The sequence below is a fragment of the Notothenia rossii genome (genome assembly GCF_949606895.1).
Source record: "Notothenia rossii genome assembly, chromosome: 9".
NCBI lineage: Eukaryota > Metazoa > Chordata > Actinopteri > Perciformes > Nototheniidae > Notothenia > Notothenia rossii.
Window position 1 is genome coordinate 678,027 of NC_136907.1, and position 17,908 is coordinate 695,934.

The 17,908-nt window shown below is 47.5% G+C and overlaps 1 protein-coding gene across 1 annotated transcript; it reads left to right on the forward strand.

Annotated features, from left to right (window-relative positions):
- Positions 1 to 7,356: 7,356 nt before the first annotated feature.
- On the forward strand, positions 7,357 to 12,418 carry nhp2 (NHP2 ribonucleoprotein homolog (yeast)). Its single transcript, XM_079647349.1, has 4 exons — positions 7,357 to 7,649; positions 8,334 to 8,403; positions 10,639 to 10,744; positions 11,937 to 12,418. Exons 1-4 carry the CDS (start codon positions 7,508 to 7,510, stop codon positions 12,060 to 12,062), a joined length of 444 nt encoding a protein of 147 aa, XP_079503475.1. The 5' UTR covers positions 7,357 to 7,507; the 3' UTR covers positions 12,063 to 12,418.
- The last annotated feature ends 5,490 nt before the right edge of the window (positions 12,419 to 17,908 follow it).

Genomic DNA, 17,908 nt, shown 5'->3' on the forward strand with positions numbered 1-17,908 from the left:
GTGACACACATCTGTGGATAATCATTTATACGAAAACGGTTAAAGCAACCATCACTAAACGCCAGCAGCACTGCATCTACTGCAGACAGTAGCAACAGCTCAGATGGGGACATCACGTGACCCTCCGTTGTGGACACTGGCTTACTCCCGCCTGACTCGCCGCCCTCGCCCCCGGAGCAGCAGTCTTCGTCGCCCGAAACTACGCCGCCCCTCTGCGGCCCGCAGGTGCCAGGATACCACGGCAACACAGAGCCTGCCCAGGTATATCTCAACAAGTACCCGCCTGTACAGTGGGGTTAGGCGGCCATTTTGCAGCTCGTGGTATACAAATAGACAATGGCTAGAATATTCATGTGAAAATAAAGCCATATTCTGCCATGCCTGTAGAAATGTTGGGTCAAACATAATGCACACAAAGCACAGATGCCTTCACCACGAATGGCTACAAACAGATCTCATATCCCAAGCTTATCAACGAGCTGATGTTGCAGCTGAAATGTTCTCCAGGTCACAAAGTCAACCTCACATGATGATGTGATCCAGTTTTCAAGGACAGTAAATAATCTCTTCCCAGAGTATATGATGGGACCAAGGTGATGATGTAGTACACGGTTTTAATAATACTTGCCATTTCAAACCATGAGCTGGTTTAAATCATATCTGCCTTGATTTACAAAATCTTCTCATTTGTTTTATCAACAGTTTTGAAGCTTTTGTGCTTTTCTTATAGTCCACTTTGGACTATATGAAATATTTCAGGATTGCACTTTTAACTCTCTTGAAATGTTCTCACTTGCTTGGTTTCAAAACATAACAAAGGCCATAATCTGTTCATGGGGACCATCAATGCTATTTCTCATTGCTGCTGCCGGCCACTATTGCTCATGTAAACCTACTGCTGCTGCCCCCCTGTAATCTCAGAGGCACCCTGAGTCATTTTGTTCTGGAACCGGGCCTGTACACGGCCATATACTGAACCAACTACAGAGCCCATTCCGTGTCCTGTTAGTGTTTACTTCCTGTCTGCCTTGTTCTGGGGATTTATCTGACGTCCAGCGCTCCGTCTTTTAACCTCTTTTCCTTTCTCTTTCTTGATCCTCCTTAGCAACCTTCATTATAGTCCTTGACAGTGGCCTGTACTGCTGTATTAACAACGTGTCACATGTTAAGAATTTACAATCAGAATCCAGTATTCAACTAAGCCGTGTAATTCAAGTTGTTAGTAGCCTTAAGGGTCTACACAGTTGTTATGCTATACCACATCGCCCTTCACTGGATGAGCTGCACTAAACTACATTTCAGCATTTAAAATACCGAGCCTTTCTTTTACGGTTATTTTGGTAAAGTAACTCGGGTTGGCAGGGACACGGGGTTCAGGGGGAGTCGCTGTACGGCTGTACCCGTAGGATAGAAAAGGGGGAAGTGACGTCTGACTCAGAGGTCGCACGGCTGTGGAGAAGAACGTGTTGCCCACATTCTGTCACTGAGTTTAGGCTAGCTAGCTAGCAGGTTTATTGTTTTGGGTGCAGTCACTTTTGCCTCCACTTGCTGTTCAAATAAATATTGAAAGAACATTGCATTTAACTTCAACATTTAAATAAAAATCTTCCCCGGGGAGCTTGCCCCCGGACTCCCCTAGAGGTTTTTTTTTGTTAAGTAACATACTTTCGTCGCCGGCCGGCCGATACATGCCGCGCAATAAGTGGGCATGTCTGTCAATTAATCCCCGGGCTACTTTTTTCCCCCAGTCTGCCCCTGGCCAGACGTGCATGTGGGTGGGCCAGACGTGCATGTGGGTGGGCCAGAGGTGCATGTTGTTACAGAATGGTTTAGGCTAGGTTGCAGCTCCACCCTGTGGACGTATTGTGCCTGTGTTATATATATATCTGCCTCACGTGACTCTGCCCCAGTTGTATGATTACCTGCTTAATGTGAATACACGGCGTTGAGACACAGCCTGATTTGCCTTGTTTATTAATGCACCTACATCTACAAACATGGTGTCAGAAGCTCAAATAGGACCCAGCTGTGGATTGCATGCTACTATCCGTCGCTGAGACGGCGTGCATTTATTTGTTTTGGTGAGGTTTAGCAGTTTCAGTTAGCCTGTTAGCATTAGCGTCACGTTGGAACAATGGCATCCAGCATCCCACCTCCGGAGCCTATGAAGATGGCGGGGGACATCCACGGCAACTGGGTGAGCTTTCGAGCAGAATTTGAGGATTATCTGCTTGCGACCGGGCTCAGCGAGAAAGAAAAGCCGGTACAAGCAGCTGCGCTAAGGAGGCTAATGGGGAACGACTGCCGCCATGTTTACAAACACAACCTGGGACTCACCGCGGACCAACAAAAGGATGCGGGTGATATACTGGTGGCACTGGAGCAATACTTCACGCCCGCAAAGAACGTAATCTTTGAGAGGTACGTTTTTGGCAACCTTAAACAAGAGGATGGAGAGCTCTTGGATGCGTTTGCTACCAGGCTGAGGGAAAAGGCTGCCTCTTGTGAATATGGAGCTTTAAAAGATGAACTCATAAGGGACAGGCTTGTTCTCGGGATAACTGACGAGGGTGCTAGACGTCGTTTACTAAGGGAAAAGGACCTTAAATTGGACGAGGCCATTAAAATTTGCCGTGCAGCCGAGGTCATGGACAGCAAGTTAAAAACCATGTCACTGGGCAGCTCTGGACCTGGAGACAGCGTTAATGCCACACAAGGACAGCGATATGGACGGAGGTCTGCCAGCAGGCCATCCGAGTCCACCAACACATCTGCACAACCACAGAGCATGAGAGACGCTGGCGAATGCAAGTACTGTGGCACACGGCACAAGCGTGGGCGGGACCTGTGCCCTGCTTTTGGTAAATCGTGCCGCTCGTGTGGCACTGCTAACCATTTTGCAAAAGTATGCATGAAAAGAGGCCAGCAGGCACGCCAGTTGAATGCTGTGGATGACCCGTTGCCAGGGGAACTGGAGGACAGCGATGAGAGAGACGTGTACACAGCGGAGAGCGTGGGGGCTGTGAACACTCAAGGTAAAAAGTGGTTTGTCAACCTGCCACTGCAAAGTGGGGTTCAGAGGTGCCAGCTCGACTCTGGAGCCACTTGCAATGTGATGAGCATCAAGGACAAGACGAGACTGGCATCTAGAACGCCTCTTCTGAAGAGTCTCACCAGATTAAAACTATACAACAGTGAGTGGATGAGCTCATTAGGTGTGTACAGCACACAATGCGTCATTAGGGGTAAGACGCACAGACTGGACTTTGAGATCGTGCATACTGGCCAGAGGCCCTTGCTTTCGGGTGAGACATGTGAGAGACTTGGTCTGATACGCTTCACCATTCCTGAGGAGCTGAATAAGGTGGAGCACTGCAGGAAGGGAGACCTGACCAAGGAGTGTCTTGTCAGCACCTACCACGACGTGTTCACCAGCCCTGTTGAGTCTCTGCCTGGTGATATTCACTTTGAGCTGGACAGCACTGTGACACCGGTGCAGTGTGCTCCCAGGAACGTTCCAGTGGCCCTCAAGGCAGCTGTTAAGGCTCAGCTTGATCGATATGAAGAGGAGGGACACTTGACCACAGTCACTCAACCCACGGACTGGATTAGCAATCTAGTCATAGTAAAAAAGCCAGACAAATTGAGACTATGCATTGACCCGAAGCATCTCAACCGTGCTCTGAAACGGTCCCACTACCTTATGCCCACTTTAGATGACGTGTTGTATAAGCTGCCAAAGGCACGTATATTCACCCTGGTGGATGCACGTGATGCATTCCTGCAGTGCCGCTTGGATGAAGAAAGCAGCCTGATGACAACATTCTGGACACCGTGGGGTAGGAAACGCTGGCTGAAACTTCCTTTCGGTGTGTCAGTTGCCCCGGAGCTGTATCAAAGGAAGCAGCATGAGCTGCTGGCTGGCTTGACAGGGATTGAGCCCATAGCTGATGACATCCTTGTAGTCGGCTGTGGGGACACAGAGGATGAGGCCAATCGCGACCATGACACAAACCTCATCGCTCTGATGGACAGATGCAGGGAAGTAAAGCTGAGACTGGGCCTGAAAAAGCTGCAGTTCCGAGTGAAGGAGGTCCGCTTCCACGGCCACATACTGTCCGCGGAGGGCCTCAAGGCTGACCCTGACAAAGTCAGGGCGGTGCTGGACATGCCAAACCCCACAGACGCAAAAGGGGTCCAGCGGTGTGTCGGATTTGTGAACTATCTGTCCAGATTCATGCCACGCTTGTCAGCGGTATGTGAGCCGCTGAGGAGACTGCTGGACAAGGATGTGATGTGGCATTGGCTGCCCAAACATGATGCCGCCATGAAGGAAATCAAGGCACTGGTCACGGCGGTGCCAGTCCTAAGGTACTATGACGTCCGCAAGCCAGTCACCGTACAGAGCGACTCCAGTCAGGCGGGTCTGGGCTGCTGCTTGCTTCAAGGGGGACAGCCTGTCGCATTCGCCTCCCGGGCATTGACCCAAACAGAGCAAAATTATGCACAGATTGAAAAGGAGTGCCTGAGCATCGTATTCGCCTGCCAACGCTTCCACTACTATCTATATGGGAGGGGTGATGTGACTGCAGAGACCGACCACCGCCCGCTGGTGTCCATCTTCACCAAGCCCCTCCTCAGTGCGCCAAAGCGCCTTCAGAGCATGCTCCTCACACTTCAGAATTACTGCCTTGCGGTGGTATACAAGCCAGGCCCTGAGATGTACATAAGTGACACGCTCAGCAGAGCCACCACCCCGCCACAGAGAACAGACACACTGTACCAACGTGAAATGGTCTGCAGCATGCAGCAGGAGCAGTGTGACACGGCGGCCATTCAGCAGGCAGACTATTTAAATGTCAGCAGCCAACGCCTGGCACAGATTCGGACACACACTGAGGAGGATGTGTGTCTTCAAACACTTAAGTCTGTCGTGCTGGAGGGATGGCCAGGACACAAAGAGGAGACCCCTGTAGCCGTCAGGGACTACTGGGCCGTCAGAGATGAGATAAGTGCACAGGATGGCGTGCTCTTCAGGAGTCAGCGCGTCATCATTCCAAAAGCTATGCGCCCGGAAATGCTGAGACGGATCCACTACAACCACGTGGGGGGCGAGGCGTGCTACAGGCAGGCCCGTGATACACTTTACTGGCCCGGTATGCAAGGGGAAGTCAAGGATTATGTGCAAAAGTGCTCTGTGTGCAATGAGTATGCACACGAACAACAGAAAGAGACTATGATGTCACACCCGCTCCCCACACGTCCCTGGCAGCTAGTAAGCATGGATCTGTACAGCTACGCAGCACAGAACTTCTTGCTCGTGGTGGACCATTATTCTGACTTTTGGGAGATCGACCTGCTCCCTGACCTATCAGCGGACACCACGATCCGTAGATGCAAGGCACAGTTTGCACGCTACGGTGTCCCAGACAGGGCCATTTCTGATGGTGGAGGCCAGTTTGCCGGTGGAGAGTTCCGGGCGTTTGCGAGAGAGTGGGGTTTTGAGCATGTCATGTCCTCACCGAGGCACCCAAAGGCTAATGGCAAAGCGGAGTCAGCAGTGAAAATTGTAAAGAGCCTGTGCAGAAGGGCAGACCGTGCCAAAGAGGACCCCTGGAGGGCCATATTGCATTGGAGAAATACGCCCACTGAGGGTATGCATTGCAGCCCAGCACAGCGGCTTATGTCGCGGAGACTGAGAACCCTTCTCCCTGTGGCCGACCAGCTACTGGTGCCTCAGGTCGTCACGGGTGTTCCTGACAAGCTGAAAGTGAAACATCAAGCAGCAAAGCTGACATATGACAGATCTGCCAAGGATCTGCCGGAGCTGAACGTCGGCCAGCCCATACGGATGAAGCCGCTCCCAGGAGACAGGACGGGCCGATGGAGGAGAGGTGTGTGCCTTCAGCAGTTGGGACTCCGGTCCTATCTGGTCGGTGTGGAGGGGACCACGTATCGGCGCAACAGGGTTGATCTTCGACCAGCAGAGGCGGCCCTTCTCCAGCCGTCAGTTCTCCCAGAATCGGGCCCGGAGCAGCCTGCGAGTGGGGGGAGCGCCAGAGAGGTCGTCTGCGTCCCCGAGGAGTCTCCAAGGCCATCACCCCCGAGGTCGTCGCGGTCTTCCCCGCAGACTGGGGGTACACCATGCCGTGAGTTACAGGGCCGGGCCTTCTCCCGGAGCGGACGGCTGATTAGACCTCCTGACAGACTTGACCTCTAGGACACACACACGCACTCACACACACACACTTGGACTGTGCGCACTCAAACACACATGGACGATAAAGATTTAAAAAAAGAAAAAAAAAAGGAAGTGGAGAGATTGTAAAACAAATGTGATTGATTGTTCTGAGTTTATTGCTGATGTGTTCTGATCCAGCTATTATTGAAGTGTCTTTGCTAGGTGCACTATTTGTTGTTGAAATCATTTGATTAATGTTCTGTTTAAAGGTCAACAGTTTAATGGCAGTATTGATCCTGTGTTGTTACTTAACAAAAGGAAGGGAGATGTTACAGAATGGTTTAGGCTAGGTTGCAGCTCCACCCTGTGGACGTATTGTGCCTGTGTTATATATATATCTGCCTCACGTGACTCTGCCCCAGTTGTATGATTACCTGCTTAATGTGAATACACGGCGTTGAGACACAGCCTGATTTGCCTTGTTTATTAATGCACCTACATCTACAAACACATGTGGGTGGGCCAGACGTGCATGTGGGTGGGCCAGACGTGCATGTGGGTGGGCCAGAGGTGCCAGAGGTGCATGTGGGTGGGCCAGAGGTCCCAGAGGTGCATGTGGGTGGGCCAGACGTGCATGTGGGTGGGCCAGAGGTGCCAGAGGTGCATGTGGGTGGGCCAGAGGTCCCAGAGGTGCATGTGGGTGGGCCAGACGTGCATGTGGGTGGGCCAGAGGTGCCAGAGGTGCATGTGGGTGGGCCAGACGGTGCATGTGGGTGGGCCAGACGGCGCATGTGGGTGGGCCAGACTGCGCATGTGGGTGGGCCAGACGTGCATGTGGGTGGGCCAGACGTGTTTACTATGTGATTTATATATTTATATTATCAGATATTATTTCTCAAATCCGCGCATTTTATATTTGTTTTCGTTTTAAACTTTTTTTGTATTTTGTTCGTTTTGAACTTTGTACTTCTTTTTATTTTGTATTTGTAAAAAAAATGACGGCTTAAATGTTTGATAAAAATCACCTGGATGTTCATTCCCGTCCTATATATGAACATTGATCAGGAATCCATCGAATCATTCAGCTGGGAGATCAATAAACACTACGTGTTCTGAAAATAAAACACTGATGGTGCTTTTTATCCCCGCCTGTAGTTCTCTTCCGGTACGCTGGGGGCGCTGTGGAGCTCTCTGCAGACAAAGAGCAGCAGCAGAAGAAGAAGAGGAAACTACACGTGTTCTCCTGGCTAACAGCGTGTTGTGTGAACAGAGCAGAAAGCAGACCTTTATCATCATATTAAATACAGTTACAGACTTTCTTTAGAGATGGGTAAGACGAAGAAGGTTGCCCCGGAGGCGGAGGAGGCTCCAGAGGCTGCTCCGGAGGTAAAGGTGACTCTGAACCCGATCTGCACGCCGCTGGCCTCCAGGAAGCTCAGCAAGAAGCTCTACAAGTGCGTCAAGAAGGGTGAGAAACACACCGGAACACTCTTTAAAGAGTTAATACAGAAAGAGGGGAAACTGGCTGTTTCTGTGGAGTTTCTGCAGAGAAAGCGTCAGAAAAGTGATCATTTTAAAACGTTCCTTCCCATCAGGATGCTTTAATAACATGGTTTATTTATGTATTATATCTTGTTAGTACAGGTGGATTCTGTTGATTTAATTCCGCATATAACATGTCATTAAAGGGTTAAAATGAGGGGTTAATTCCTGCTGTTTCTGTCGTATCAAAACTCCGTTAGGAAAGTGGTGATTTTAAAACTCTTTTCCATATCAGCAGACTTTAATAAAACGATATATTTCTTTATTATATCTGGTGCGAACAGGTGGATTCTGCTGATTAATTCCGCATGTAACATGTCATTAAAGTGTGAAGATAAAGGGTGTACATGAGGCTTTAGTGCCGTCGGGTCTCGTGTTGTCAGGAGGCTTTCTGGGACCGCTTGCCTCGTGTTGCGGGGGGGGGTGATGATAAAAACACGTCTCATTCCTCAGGTATTTGGTTGTTTGTAGGATTTTAAATAATGTTTCTGCAGATCTGTGTTTTTAGAAAAGCCAAACGGGGTTAACAAATCTGTTCGTTACAAAATGTAGATACAAATCACAGATTCCGCTTTATTGTGAAAATATTCTGACTGTGTTTGTGGTCCAGCTGTTAAAGTGAAGAACATCCGGCGGGGGGTGAAGGAAGTTCAGAAGTTCATCAACAAGGGAGAGAAAGGGTGAGTCTTCATCATGTCCCCTCTGTGTTTCAGTATTGTTGTCTCCTCCTCTTCATCATGTCCTCTCGGTTTCAGTATTGTAGTCTCCTCCTCTTCATCATGTCCTCTCCTCCTCTTCATCATGTCCCCTCTGTGTTTCAGTATTGTAGTCTCCTCCTCTTCATCATGTCCCCTCTGTGTTTCAGTATCGTTGTCTCCTCCTCTTCATCATGTCCTCTCCTCCTCTTCATCATGTCCCCTCTGTGTTTCAGTATCGTTGTCTCCTCCTCTTCATCATGTCCTCTCCTCCTCTTCATCATGTCCCCTCTGTGTTTCAGTATCGTTGTCTCCTCCTCTTCATCATGTCCCCTCTGTGTTTGAGTATCGTTGTCTCCTCCTCTTCATCATGTCCTCTCCTTCTCTTCATCATGTTCCCTCTCTGTTTCAGTATCGTTGTCTCCTCCTCTTCATCATGTCCTCTCCTCCTCTTCATCATGTCCCCTCTGTGTTTGAGTATCGTTGTCTCCTCTTCATCATGCCCTCTCCTCTTCATCATGTCCCCTCTGTGTTTGAGTATCGTTGTCTCCTCCTCTTCATCATGTCCCCTCTGTGTTTCAGTATCTTTGTCTCCTCCTCTTCATCGTGTCCTCTCCTCCTCTTCATCATGTCCCCTCTGTGTTTCAGTATCTTTGTCTCCTCCTCTTCATCGTGTCCTCTCCTCCTCTTCATCATGTCCCCTCTGTGTTTCAGTATCGTTGTCTCCTCCTCTTCATCATGTCCTCTCTGTGTTTCAGTATCCTTGTCTCCTCTTCATCATGTCCCCTCTGTATTTGAGTATCGTTGTCTCCTCCTCTTCATCATGTCCTCTCCTTCTCTTCATCATGTCCCCTCTGTGTTTCAGTATCGTTGTCTCCTCCTCTTCATCATGTCCTCTCCTCCTCTTCATCATGTCCCCTCTGTGTTTGAGTATCGTTGTCTCCTCTTCATCATGTCCTCTCCTCTTCATCATGTCCCCTCTGTGTTTGAGTATCGTTGTCTCCTCCTCTTCATCATGTCCCCTCTGTGTTTCAGTATCTTTGTCTCCTCCTCTTCATCGTGTCCTCTCCTCCTCTTCATCATGTCCCCTCTGTGTTTCAGTATCTTTGTCTCCTCCTCTTCATCGTGTCCTCTCCTCCTCTTCATCATGTCCCCTCTGTGTTTCAGTATCGTTGTCTCCTCCTCTTCATCATGTCCTCTCTGTGTTTCAGTATCCTTGTCTCCTCTTCATCATGTCCCCTCTGTATTTGAGTATCGTTGTCTCCTCCTCTTCATCATGTCCTCTCCTTCTCTTCATCATGTCCCCTCTGTGTTTCAGTATCGTTGTCGCCTCCTCTTCATCATGTCCTCTCCTCCTCTTCATCATGTCCCCTCTGTGTTTGAGTATCGTTGTCTCCTCTTCATCATGTCCTCTCCTCTTCATCATGTCCCCTCTGTGTTTGAGTATCGTTGTCTCCTCCTCTTCATCATGTCCCCTCTGTGTTTCAGTATCTTTGTCTCCTCCTCTTCATCGTGTCCTCTCCTCCTCTTCATCATGTCCCCTCTGTGTTTCAGTATCTTTGTCTCCTCCTCTTCATCGTGTCCTCTCTGTGTTTCAGTATCCTTGTCTCCTCTTCATCATGTCCTCTCCTCCTCTTCATCATGTCCCCTCTGTGTTTGAGTATCGTTGTCTCCTCCTCTTCATCATGTCCTCTCCTTCTCTTCATCATGTCCCCTCTGTGTTTCAGTATCATTGTCTCCTCCTCTTCATCATGTCCTCTCCTCCTCTTCATCATGTCCCCTCTGTGTTTGAGTATCGTTGTCTCCTCCTCTTCATCATGTCCTCTCCTCTTCATCATGTCCCCTTTGTGTTTGAGTATCGTTGTCTCCTCCTCTTCATCATGTCCTCTCCTCTTCATCATGTCCCCTTTGTGTTTGAGTATCGTTGTCTCCTCCTCTTCATCATATCCTCTCTGTGTTTCAGTATCTTTGTCTCCTCCTCTTCATCGTGTCCTCTCCTCCTCTTCATCATGTCCCCTCTGTGTTTCAGTATCGTTGTCTCCTCTTCATCGTGTCCTCTCCTCCTCTTCATCATGTCCCCTCTGTGTTTCAGTATCTTTCTCTCCTCTTCATCATCATGTCCTCCTCTCTCTCTCTCAGTATCGTAGTCTCCTCCTCTTCATCATGTCTCCCTCTTCATCATGTCCTCCTCTTCATCATGTCCTCCCCTCTGTCTCTCAGGATCGTAGTCCTCGCGGGGGACACCCTCCCGATCGATGTGTACTGCCACCTCCCTGTGATGTGTGAGGACCGGAACCTGCCCTACGCCTACATCCCCTCCAAGACCGTACGTACCCTAACCCTGAGAACTCTTTAAAGGGTTTCCTGCTCCTAGGGTCTGTAGGTTATGACATCATGAGAACTCTTTAAAGGGTTTCCTGCTCCTAGGGTCTGTAGGTTATGACATCATGATCACTCTTTAAAGGGTTTCCTGCTCCTAGGGTCTGTAGGTTATGACACCATGATCACTCTTTAAAGGGTTTCCTGCTCCTAGGGTCTGTAGGTTATGACACCATGATCACTCTTTAAAGGGTTTCCTGCTCCTAGGATCTGTAGGTTATGACATCATGATCACTCTTTAAAGGGTTTCCTGCTCCTAGGGTCTGTAGGTTATGACATCATGATCACTCTTTAAAGGGTTTCCTGCTCCTAGGGTCTGTAGGTTATGACATCATGATCACTCTTTAAAGGGTTTCCTGCTCCTAGGGTCTGTAGGTTATGACATCATGATCACTCTTTAAAGGGTTTCCTGCTCCTAGGGTCTGTAGGTTATGACATCATGATCACTCTTTAAAGGGTTTCCTGCTCCTAGGGTCTGTAGGTACATTTAGGAGCCTTTCAGAATAAAAGCACCAAGTCAGGTGATCTCTGACAGACGAGCTTAATTTCTATTATCATATTTTTAAAGAATATGCCTGATAAATACTGTCTGGGAAATGGTTTATTCTGAAAATATCACAGCTTTATTCTGAAAATATCACAACTTTATTCTGAAAATATCACAGCTTTATTCTGAAAATATCATAACTTTATTCTGAAAATATCATAACTTTATTCTGAAAATATCACCGCTTTATTCTGAAAATATCACCGCTTTATTCTGAAAATATCACCGCTTTATTCTGAAAATATCACCACTTTATTCTGAAAATATCACCGCTTTATTCTGAAAATATCACCGCTTTATTCTGAAAATATCACCGCTTTATTCTGAAAATATCACCGCTTTATTCTGAAAATATCACCGCTTTATTCTGAAAATATCACCACTTTATTCTGAAAATATCATAACTTTATTCTGAAAATATCATAACTTTATTCTGAAAATATCACCGCTTTATTCTGAAAATATCACCGCTTTATTCTGAAAATATCATAACTTTATTCTGAAAATATCACCGCTTTATTCTGAAAATATCATAACTTTATTCTGAAAATATCACCGCTTTATTCTGAAAGTATTGATGTCTGTGTTTCAGGACCTGGGCTCGTCGGCGGGGTCGAAGCGTCCGACCTGCGTCATTCTGATCAAACCTCACGCAGATTACCAGGAGGCGTACGACGAGTGTGAACAGGAAGTGAGCAGCCTGCCCAAACCCCTGTGAACACACTCTCACTCTCACTCTCTCTCACACACTCTCTCTCTCACACGACCCTCTTTCCGTTTCTACACCATATACGACGTACATCTTGTCGGCTAGCAGTTTCTATCCACTTCCAGTCATTGCGCTAAGCTACGCTGACGCTGGAGAGGATTTGATCAATTTGTTTTTATTCCTTTACGTTAAAAACAAAGTGTAAATAAACAAACCTGTTGTTGTTGACGAACGTCTCTGGAGGTTAGATGTTGATCCAGATGTTTCAGTGACGGCTCGAGGAACATTTGATTTTCTACGACGTTTTTTTGTGTTTTTGTTTTAATTCACTTGTTTTGTTTTTTAATAAAATAAACGTGAACTGATGCCGACTCGAGTTTCCCTTTAATGTTTATATAATCCTGTGATTGAATCTGTACCAGTTCCTGCAGTTTGAGGGGTTCAGCCACAAGGGGGCAGCGCAGCAGTTCGATGGTTCAGCCACATGGGGGCAGCGCAGCAGTTTGATGGTTCAGCCACAAGGGGGCAGCGCAGCAGTTTGATGGTTCAGCCACAAGGGGGCAGCGCAGCAGTTTGATGGTTCAGCCACATGGGGGCAGCGCAGCAGTTTGAGGGTTTCAGCCAGACGGGGGCAGCGCAGCAGTTTGATGGTTCAGCCACAAGGGGGCAGCGCAGCAGTTTGATGGTTCAGCCACATGGGGGCAGCGCAGCAGTTTGATGGTTCAGCCACAAGGGGGCAGCGCAGCAGTTTGATGGTTCAGCCACAAGGGGGTAGCGCAGCAGTTTGATGGTTCAGCCACATGGGGGCAGCGCGGCAGTTTGATGGTTCAGCCACATGGGGGCAGCGCGGCAGTTTGATGGTTCAGCCACAAGGGGGTAGCGCAGCAGTTTGATGGTTCAGCCACATGGGGGCAGCGCTGCAGTTTGATGGTTCAGCCACAAGGGGGCAGCGCAGCAGTTTGATGGTTCAGCCACATGGGGGCAGCGCAGCAGTTTGATGGTTCAGCCACATGGGGGCAGCGCTGCAGTTTGATGGTTCAGCCACAAGGGGGCAGCGCAGCAGTTTGATGGTTCAGCCACATGGGGGCAGCGCAGCAGTTTGATGGTTCAGCCACAAGGGGGCAGCGCAGCAGTTTGATGGTTCAGCCACATGGGGGCAGTGCTGCAGTTTGATGGTTCAGCCACACGGGGGCAGCGCAGCCTCATTTAATATTTAGATGTGTTTCAGTAGCTCTTATCTGACCCCCTGATTGTGCGTAAAGGAGGTTTAAAGAACTCATGTTGAACTCATATTAAAGTGTTCCTCACAGCCTGCAGAAGCTTTTAAAGATGAGTGAAGCGTCAGACGTCTTATTTCAGAGTTCTGCTTCCTGGTCTGTACTAGGGCTGCAACTAACGATTATTTTGGTAGTCGACTAATCGGTCGATTATTTTTTCGATTAGTCGACTAATCTAACGATTATTTCTGTCACACCCTCCATCTCTGCTTCCTGTGGGCACGGCTCCTTTTCCGGGCTCCAGTGCATGTTTTACCTCAAGTCTGCACACCTGTGAATGTCACCCTGTTGTCCAGTCCCAGGATCAATTCAATCGCATTTTATTCTTGTCATTTCGCAGACCCTTGTTAATTATTATTTTAAGTTTGGAATTAATTACAGCGTCCATAAAGCTCTAGTGTGCTCTACTACGCTGTAAGCTTGGCGCTGTTTAGCAGCTCGTTGGTGGACACGCAGCCTCAACATAACTGAAATAGCGTTTGCTTAGCAAGCATTAACCATGAGACGTTCTGTTTTCCAACATGTAAGCTAACGTAAACATGACTATGGCTAACTTGCTCAAACTTACCCATGATCCAAAGTAGCAGTCCTCACGGTTCCAGGGTGCTTGCGTTTTAAATGCTCGTGCATCACTGTAGTGCTGCCGTGGAATGCCAATTCCCCTTTACAAATTCTGCATTTCACTGACTTCTTTGGCTTGTCGACTGTGAAATACTCCCACACTTTCGAAACTCTCGGTCTCGCTTTTTTGAGCTCTTCATCACCCTCATTCTCTCTCCTTTCCGCCATCGTTCGTATTCTTTCTTCTTTGTTGTTAGTACAGAATGCAGTCATGGCAGACAATGGAGAGTATACTGCCCCCAGCACTTCCTGTAGTGCATTGCAGTTACAAATGAACATTTGCGCAGTTTTGAATTAACGTTACCGGCTCTCTGATTGTTTTTATACGACGCGTCGACACTAAAATTCCGCGTCGACGAATTTTTATGATCGACGTCGTCGATTATGTCGACTAATCGTTGCAGCCCTAGTCTGTACGGATTTCAAAATAAAAGTCCCTCAAGACTTCAGATTTGACCCCCAGTGTTTCCATCCAGAGGAGGTTTCGTCTCTACGGGAAACTCCTGCAATTGTAAACTCTATGGTGGCCTGTTGGGACAAATGAGAACTGGATCTCTGTGTTCGTCCGGTACCTGAAGGTCTCCTCAGGTTCTTCAGGTGTGTGTAGCCAACTGCTTGGGGCCCTCCAAAGAAGGTCGGTTAAGAAGGTCCACAGCAACGACAACATGAAACCCCCTTTAATTTACTGCAACAACATGTTGGGAAACCCCCTCAAGGGGCCCCATGCATAGCGCGCCGCCAAAAGCTGCTTCATGTCAGTTTCACTGCTCTGCTCCGGAGGGAGGGGGGGATTGCTGTCGGAGGTGTCATGTCCCTTCTGCTTGGGGCCCCCAGAGTGACCAGGTGTTCCTCTTTAGGGCTTAACAGGGCCCCTCTTTCTGTTTGGCCCCCGGCCGGAAGAGATCTGGGGTACTGTGGTGTGTGTGTGAGTGAGATGTGAGCGTTTAGCTGAGGTGTGTGTGAAGTGTGGTTAGTCTCTGAGGATGGTGTGTGAGAGGTGTTACGTAGTGTGTGTGTGTGTGTGTGTGTGTGTGTGTGAGAAAGAGAGGTGTTACGTAGTGTGTGTGTGTGTGTCCCTCTCTTCCTGCAGCTCCTCAGGTGAAGGCCATCACTAATCAGCTGTGGTGTTTTTTGTAGTCTTTGTGCAGCGTGTTGTAGTTCTAAAGTCACTTTCTTTAATAAGTAGTTTTCAAACAATTAAACCATATCTTCTCATTTCCTCTTTGCTTTTCCCCGGTTGCTTTGACGCATTGCTGCTTCCCTCTGGAGTTCAGGAGGAGAGGTCTGAGACTAAAGGCCTTTCTCTTCAGCCCGTCCCGTAGGAAGTGCAACGTGTAGAGAATAAAACGACCTTTAAAGCTGGAAACAGAGCGGCTGAACGAGATGACGAAGAGACGTTAGCTCAGGAAAAGGAACTGAGACGTGATAAGATCTCAGACTGAGGAGAGGCGAGTTCAGACGAGTTAGAAACTGCCGACTCAGCGGGAACTTTCCACTGAAAGAGAGGAGGACACTGGAGTCAGAACTGTGTCACCAATCACATTTAGAATTATAGAGTGCGGAACATATTCAACATTTTGAAGAAAATAATCATTTAAAAAAGAAAAAAAAATTCACAGAGAATTTATTAGATTACATTTAGCTGAGGCTTTTATCCAGAGAGACTTACAATAAGTGCGTTCCACCAGGAAGATACAACCTTGAAGAAAATCATATAAGTTCATCAGGTTTCAAAGAGCTAAAACAGTTCAAGTGCTACTCAACTGGCTTTAGATAAGCCAGCAGTGGCGGCGCTAGGGGGTGGCTAGTTGGGCTCAAGCCCCGGATGTTTCACTTTAAAAAATATATATATAAAAAAATAAAATAAAATAAACTTTTTTTTTGTTGAAAACGTCTTGGGAGTAATGTGCAGTACCGGAGTCCAGCAGAGAGGCAGCCGCTGCGGGACATTAGCCTGCGTACTGCGTAGCCTTCCCTGCCCTGAAGAAGAAGTGATCCTTCCTAGTGCAGGAGCAGCGGCAGTATCAGAAGCTGACAACAATGATTTTTCAGGTTTGTGAATCTAATGGTGATATCCAGTGTTGGGCAAGTTACTTTTAAAAAGTAACTAGTAATATTTATAGTTACTGCTCTCAAAAGTAACTAGTTACTTTATACGTTACTAAATTATAAAAGTAACTAGTAACACGTTACTTTACTTTACAAATAATAACAATACAAATACAAGTGTTTGTGTTGTTCTGGCAGAGTAAGAGAAAAGACAACTCCCCATCATTGAAGCAATTATCATGATGAAATGTAGAGGAACAATAAAACACAAAAGATATGTTTAGACATTGGTGGAGACGGCGGGGTCTTTGGCGACTAGTTGTATAGCCCCATGTACATCAGTTAGTTAGTGCTTCAGGAGATTGGCATTGCTGTTATTCGATGTGGGCAATGCTTCCTGTCCTGCACACAGTTTACATTTGACTAATATTTTTTGCGTCCTTTATCCCCACAAATTGAAAATGGTGGTTATATCTCCAAGTTGTAAATGCGCTGCTGCTCTCGCTGATACTTGAATCTGCCATTGTGTGTGTGTGTGTGTGTGTGTGTGTGTGTGTGTGTGTGTGTGTGTGTGTGTGTGTGTGTGTGTGTGTGTGTGTGCGCGTGCGTGCATGCGTGTGTGTGTGTGTGTGTGTGCGTGTGTGCGTGCGTGCGTGTGTGTGTATGTGTGTGTTAGCATTAGCAAGTGTTTGTGTGTGTATGTTCCCCATAAGGCAAGACCCGCCCAACTCTGTCTCTGATTGGCTTTCCCTGAAATGTTACCCCGCGTTAACCAATCATCACTCCTCTCTGGTTACTTTCTCTTTTCCATGGTGCTGTGAGAGGACATCGCTGTATTCGCCTGTAAGTTACATCCGCAGGGAGATTGGGTTCAGTTCCATCACAGGATGTAACACAGTAACGCACCCATTTAAATCACAGTAACTATAACGGCGTTACTGAATGGGAATATGCAACTAGTAACGCTATTAGTTACTACAAAAGGTAGTTGCGTTAAAGTAACGCGTTAGTTTGTGGCGCGTTAGTCCCAACACTGGTGATATCTGCAGTCTGGCTGACTGGGTAAGAAGTGAAAAAGAGTGATGTAATGTTAATGTTATAGCTAGTAAACATGGAGTAACCACACTAAGTATACCCTTATATGTTAGTATGTATACAGAACATAACAACAAATTATTCTAAGATGTAAGGTTAACCCTTCGTACCTCAGTCTACCTTTAAGAAACTAAAATAACATATTCCGATTTTTTATTTGTTTTCGCGCATGGAATTATACCGGCTCTCGTTTCAGTACACATAACAACGGAACCATAGCAACGGAACCATAGCAACGGAACCATAGCAACAGAACCATAGCAACGGAACTGACAGGCAACCTTCTGAATCAGACTCCGATTGGCTGTGACTGCATCCACTCAGTGTCCAATTCAGAAACGTGACTCCTACACTCTTTACATCACAAACAAAGATGGTGGATGAGAATAGATCTATAAGACCATAAGCAATGCGCCAGAATCAAGGTGAGACTATCCGCATCCTTTAAAACTCTACGCACATTTGTTTCACCGAAATAAGTAAAGGACTGTGTTTGAGTGAGTTAAGGCATTAGTTTGCTTCATTAAAGGATGTTAATGAAGAAGTGTTCTCCAGCGCCTTTTGTCCGCTTTAAGGTATTATTAAGGTATGGTTAGTGTTGCTCTCAAAGTTCACCAGATTGATGCTTTAACTTCCCGGGGGAGCATGCCCCCGGACCCCCCTAGAGGAGGCGACGACCCCCCTAAAGGATGTTCGGTCCACCCCCCACATGTAAAACATAGCACCGCAGTGCGGGTGCAGCGAGCTGTTTGGCTGATGCAGAGTGGAGTGCACGTGCTGGGGTGTACGGTTTAACCATGTCCTGGATGTAGG

Excerpts from the sequence above, each read along its gene's own strand:
- nhp2 (XM_079647349.1), top strand. The coding sequence starts at position 7,508 with ATGGGTAAGACGAAGAAGGTTGCCCCGGAGGCGGAGGAGGCTCCAGAG. Across the intron at positions 7,650-8,333 it reads CTACAAGTGCGTCAAGAAGG|CTGTTAAAGTGAAGAACATC; the intron begins GTGAGAAACACA and ends TTTGTGGTCCAG. Across the intron at positions 10,745-11,936 it reads CCTACATCCCCTCCAAGACC|GACCTGGGCTCGTCGGCGGG; the intron begins GTACGTACCCTA and ends TCTGTGTTTCAG.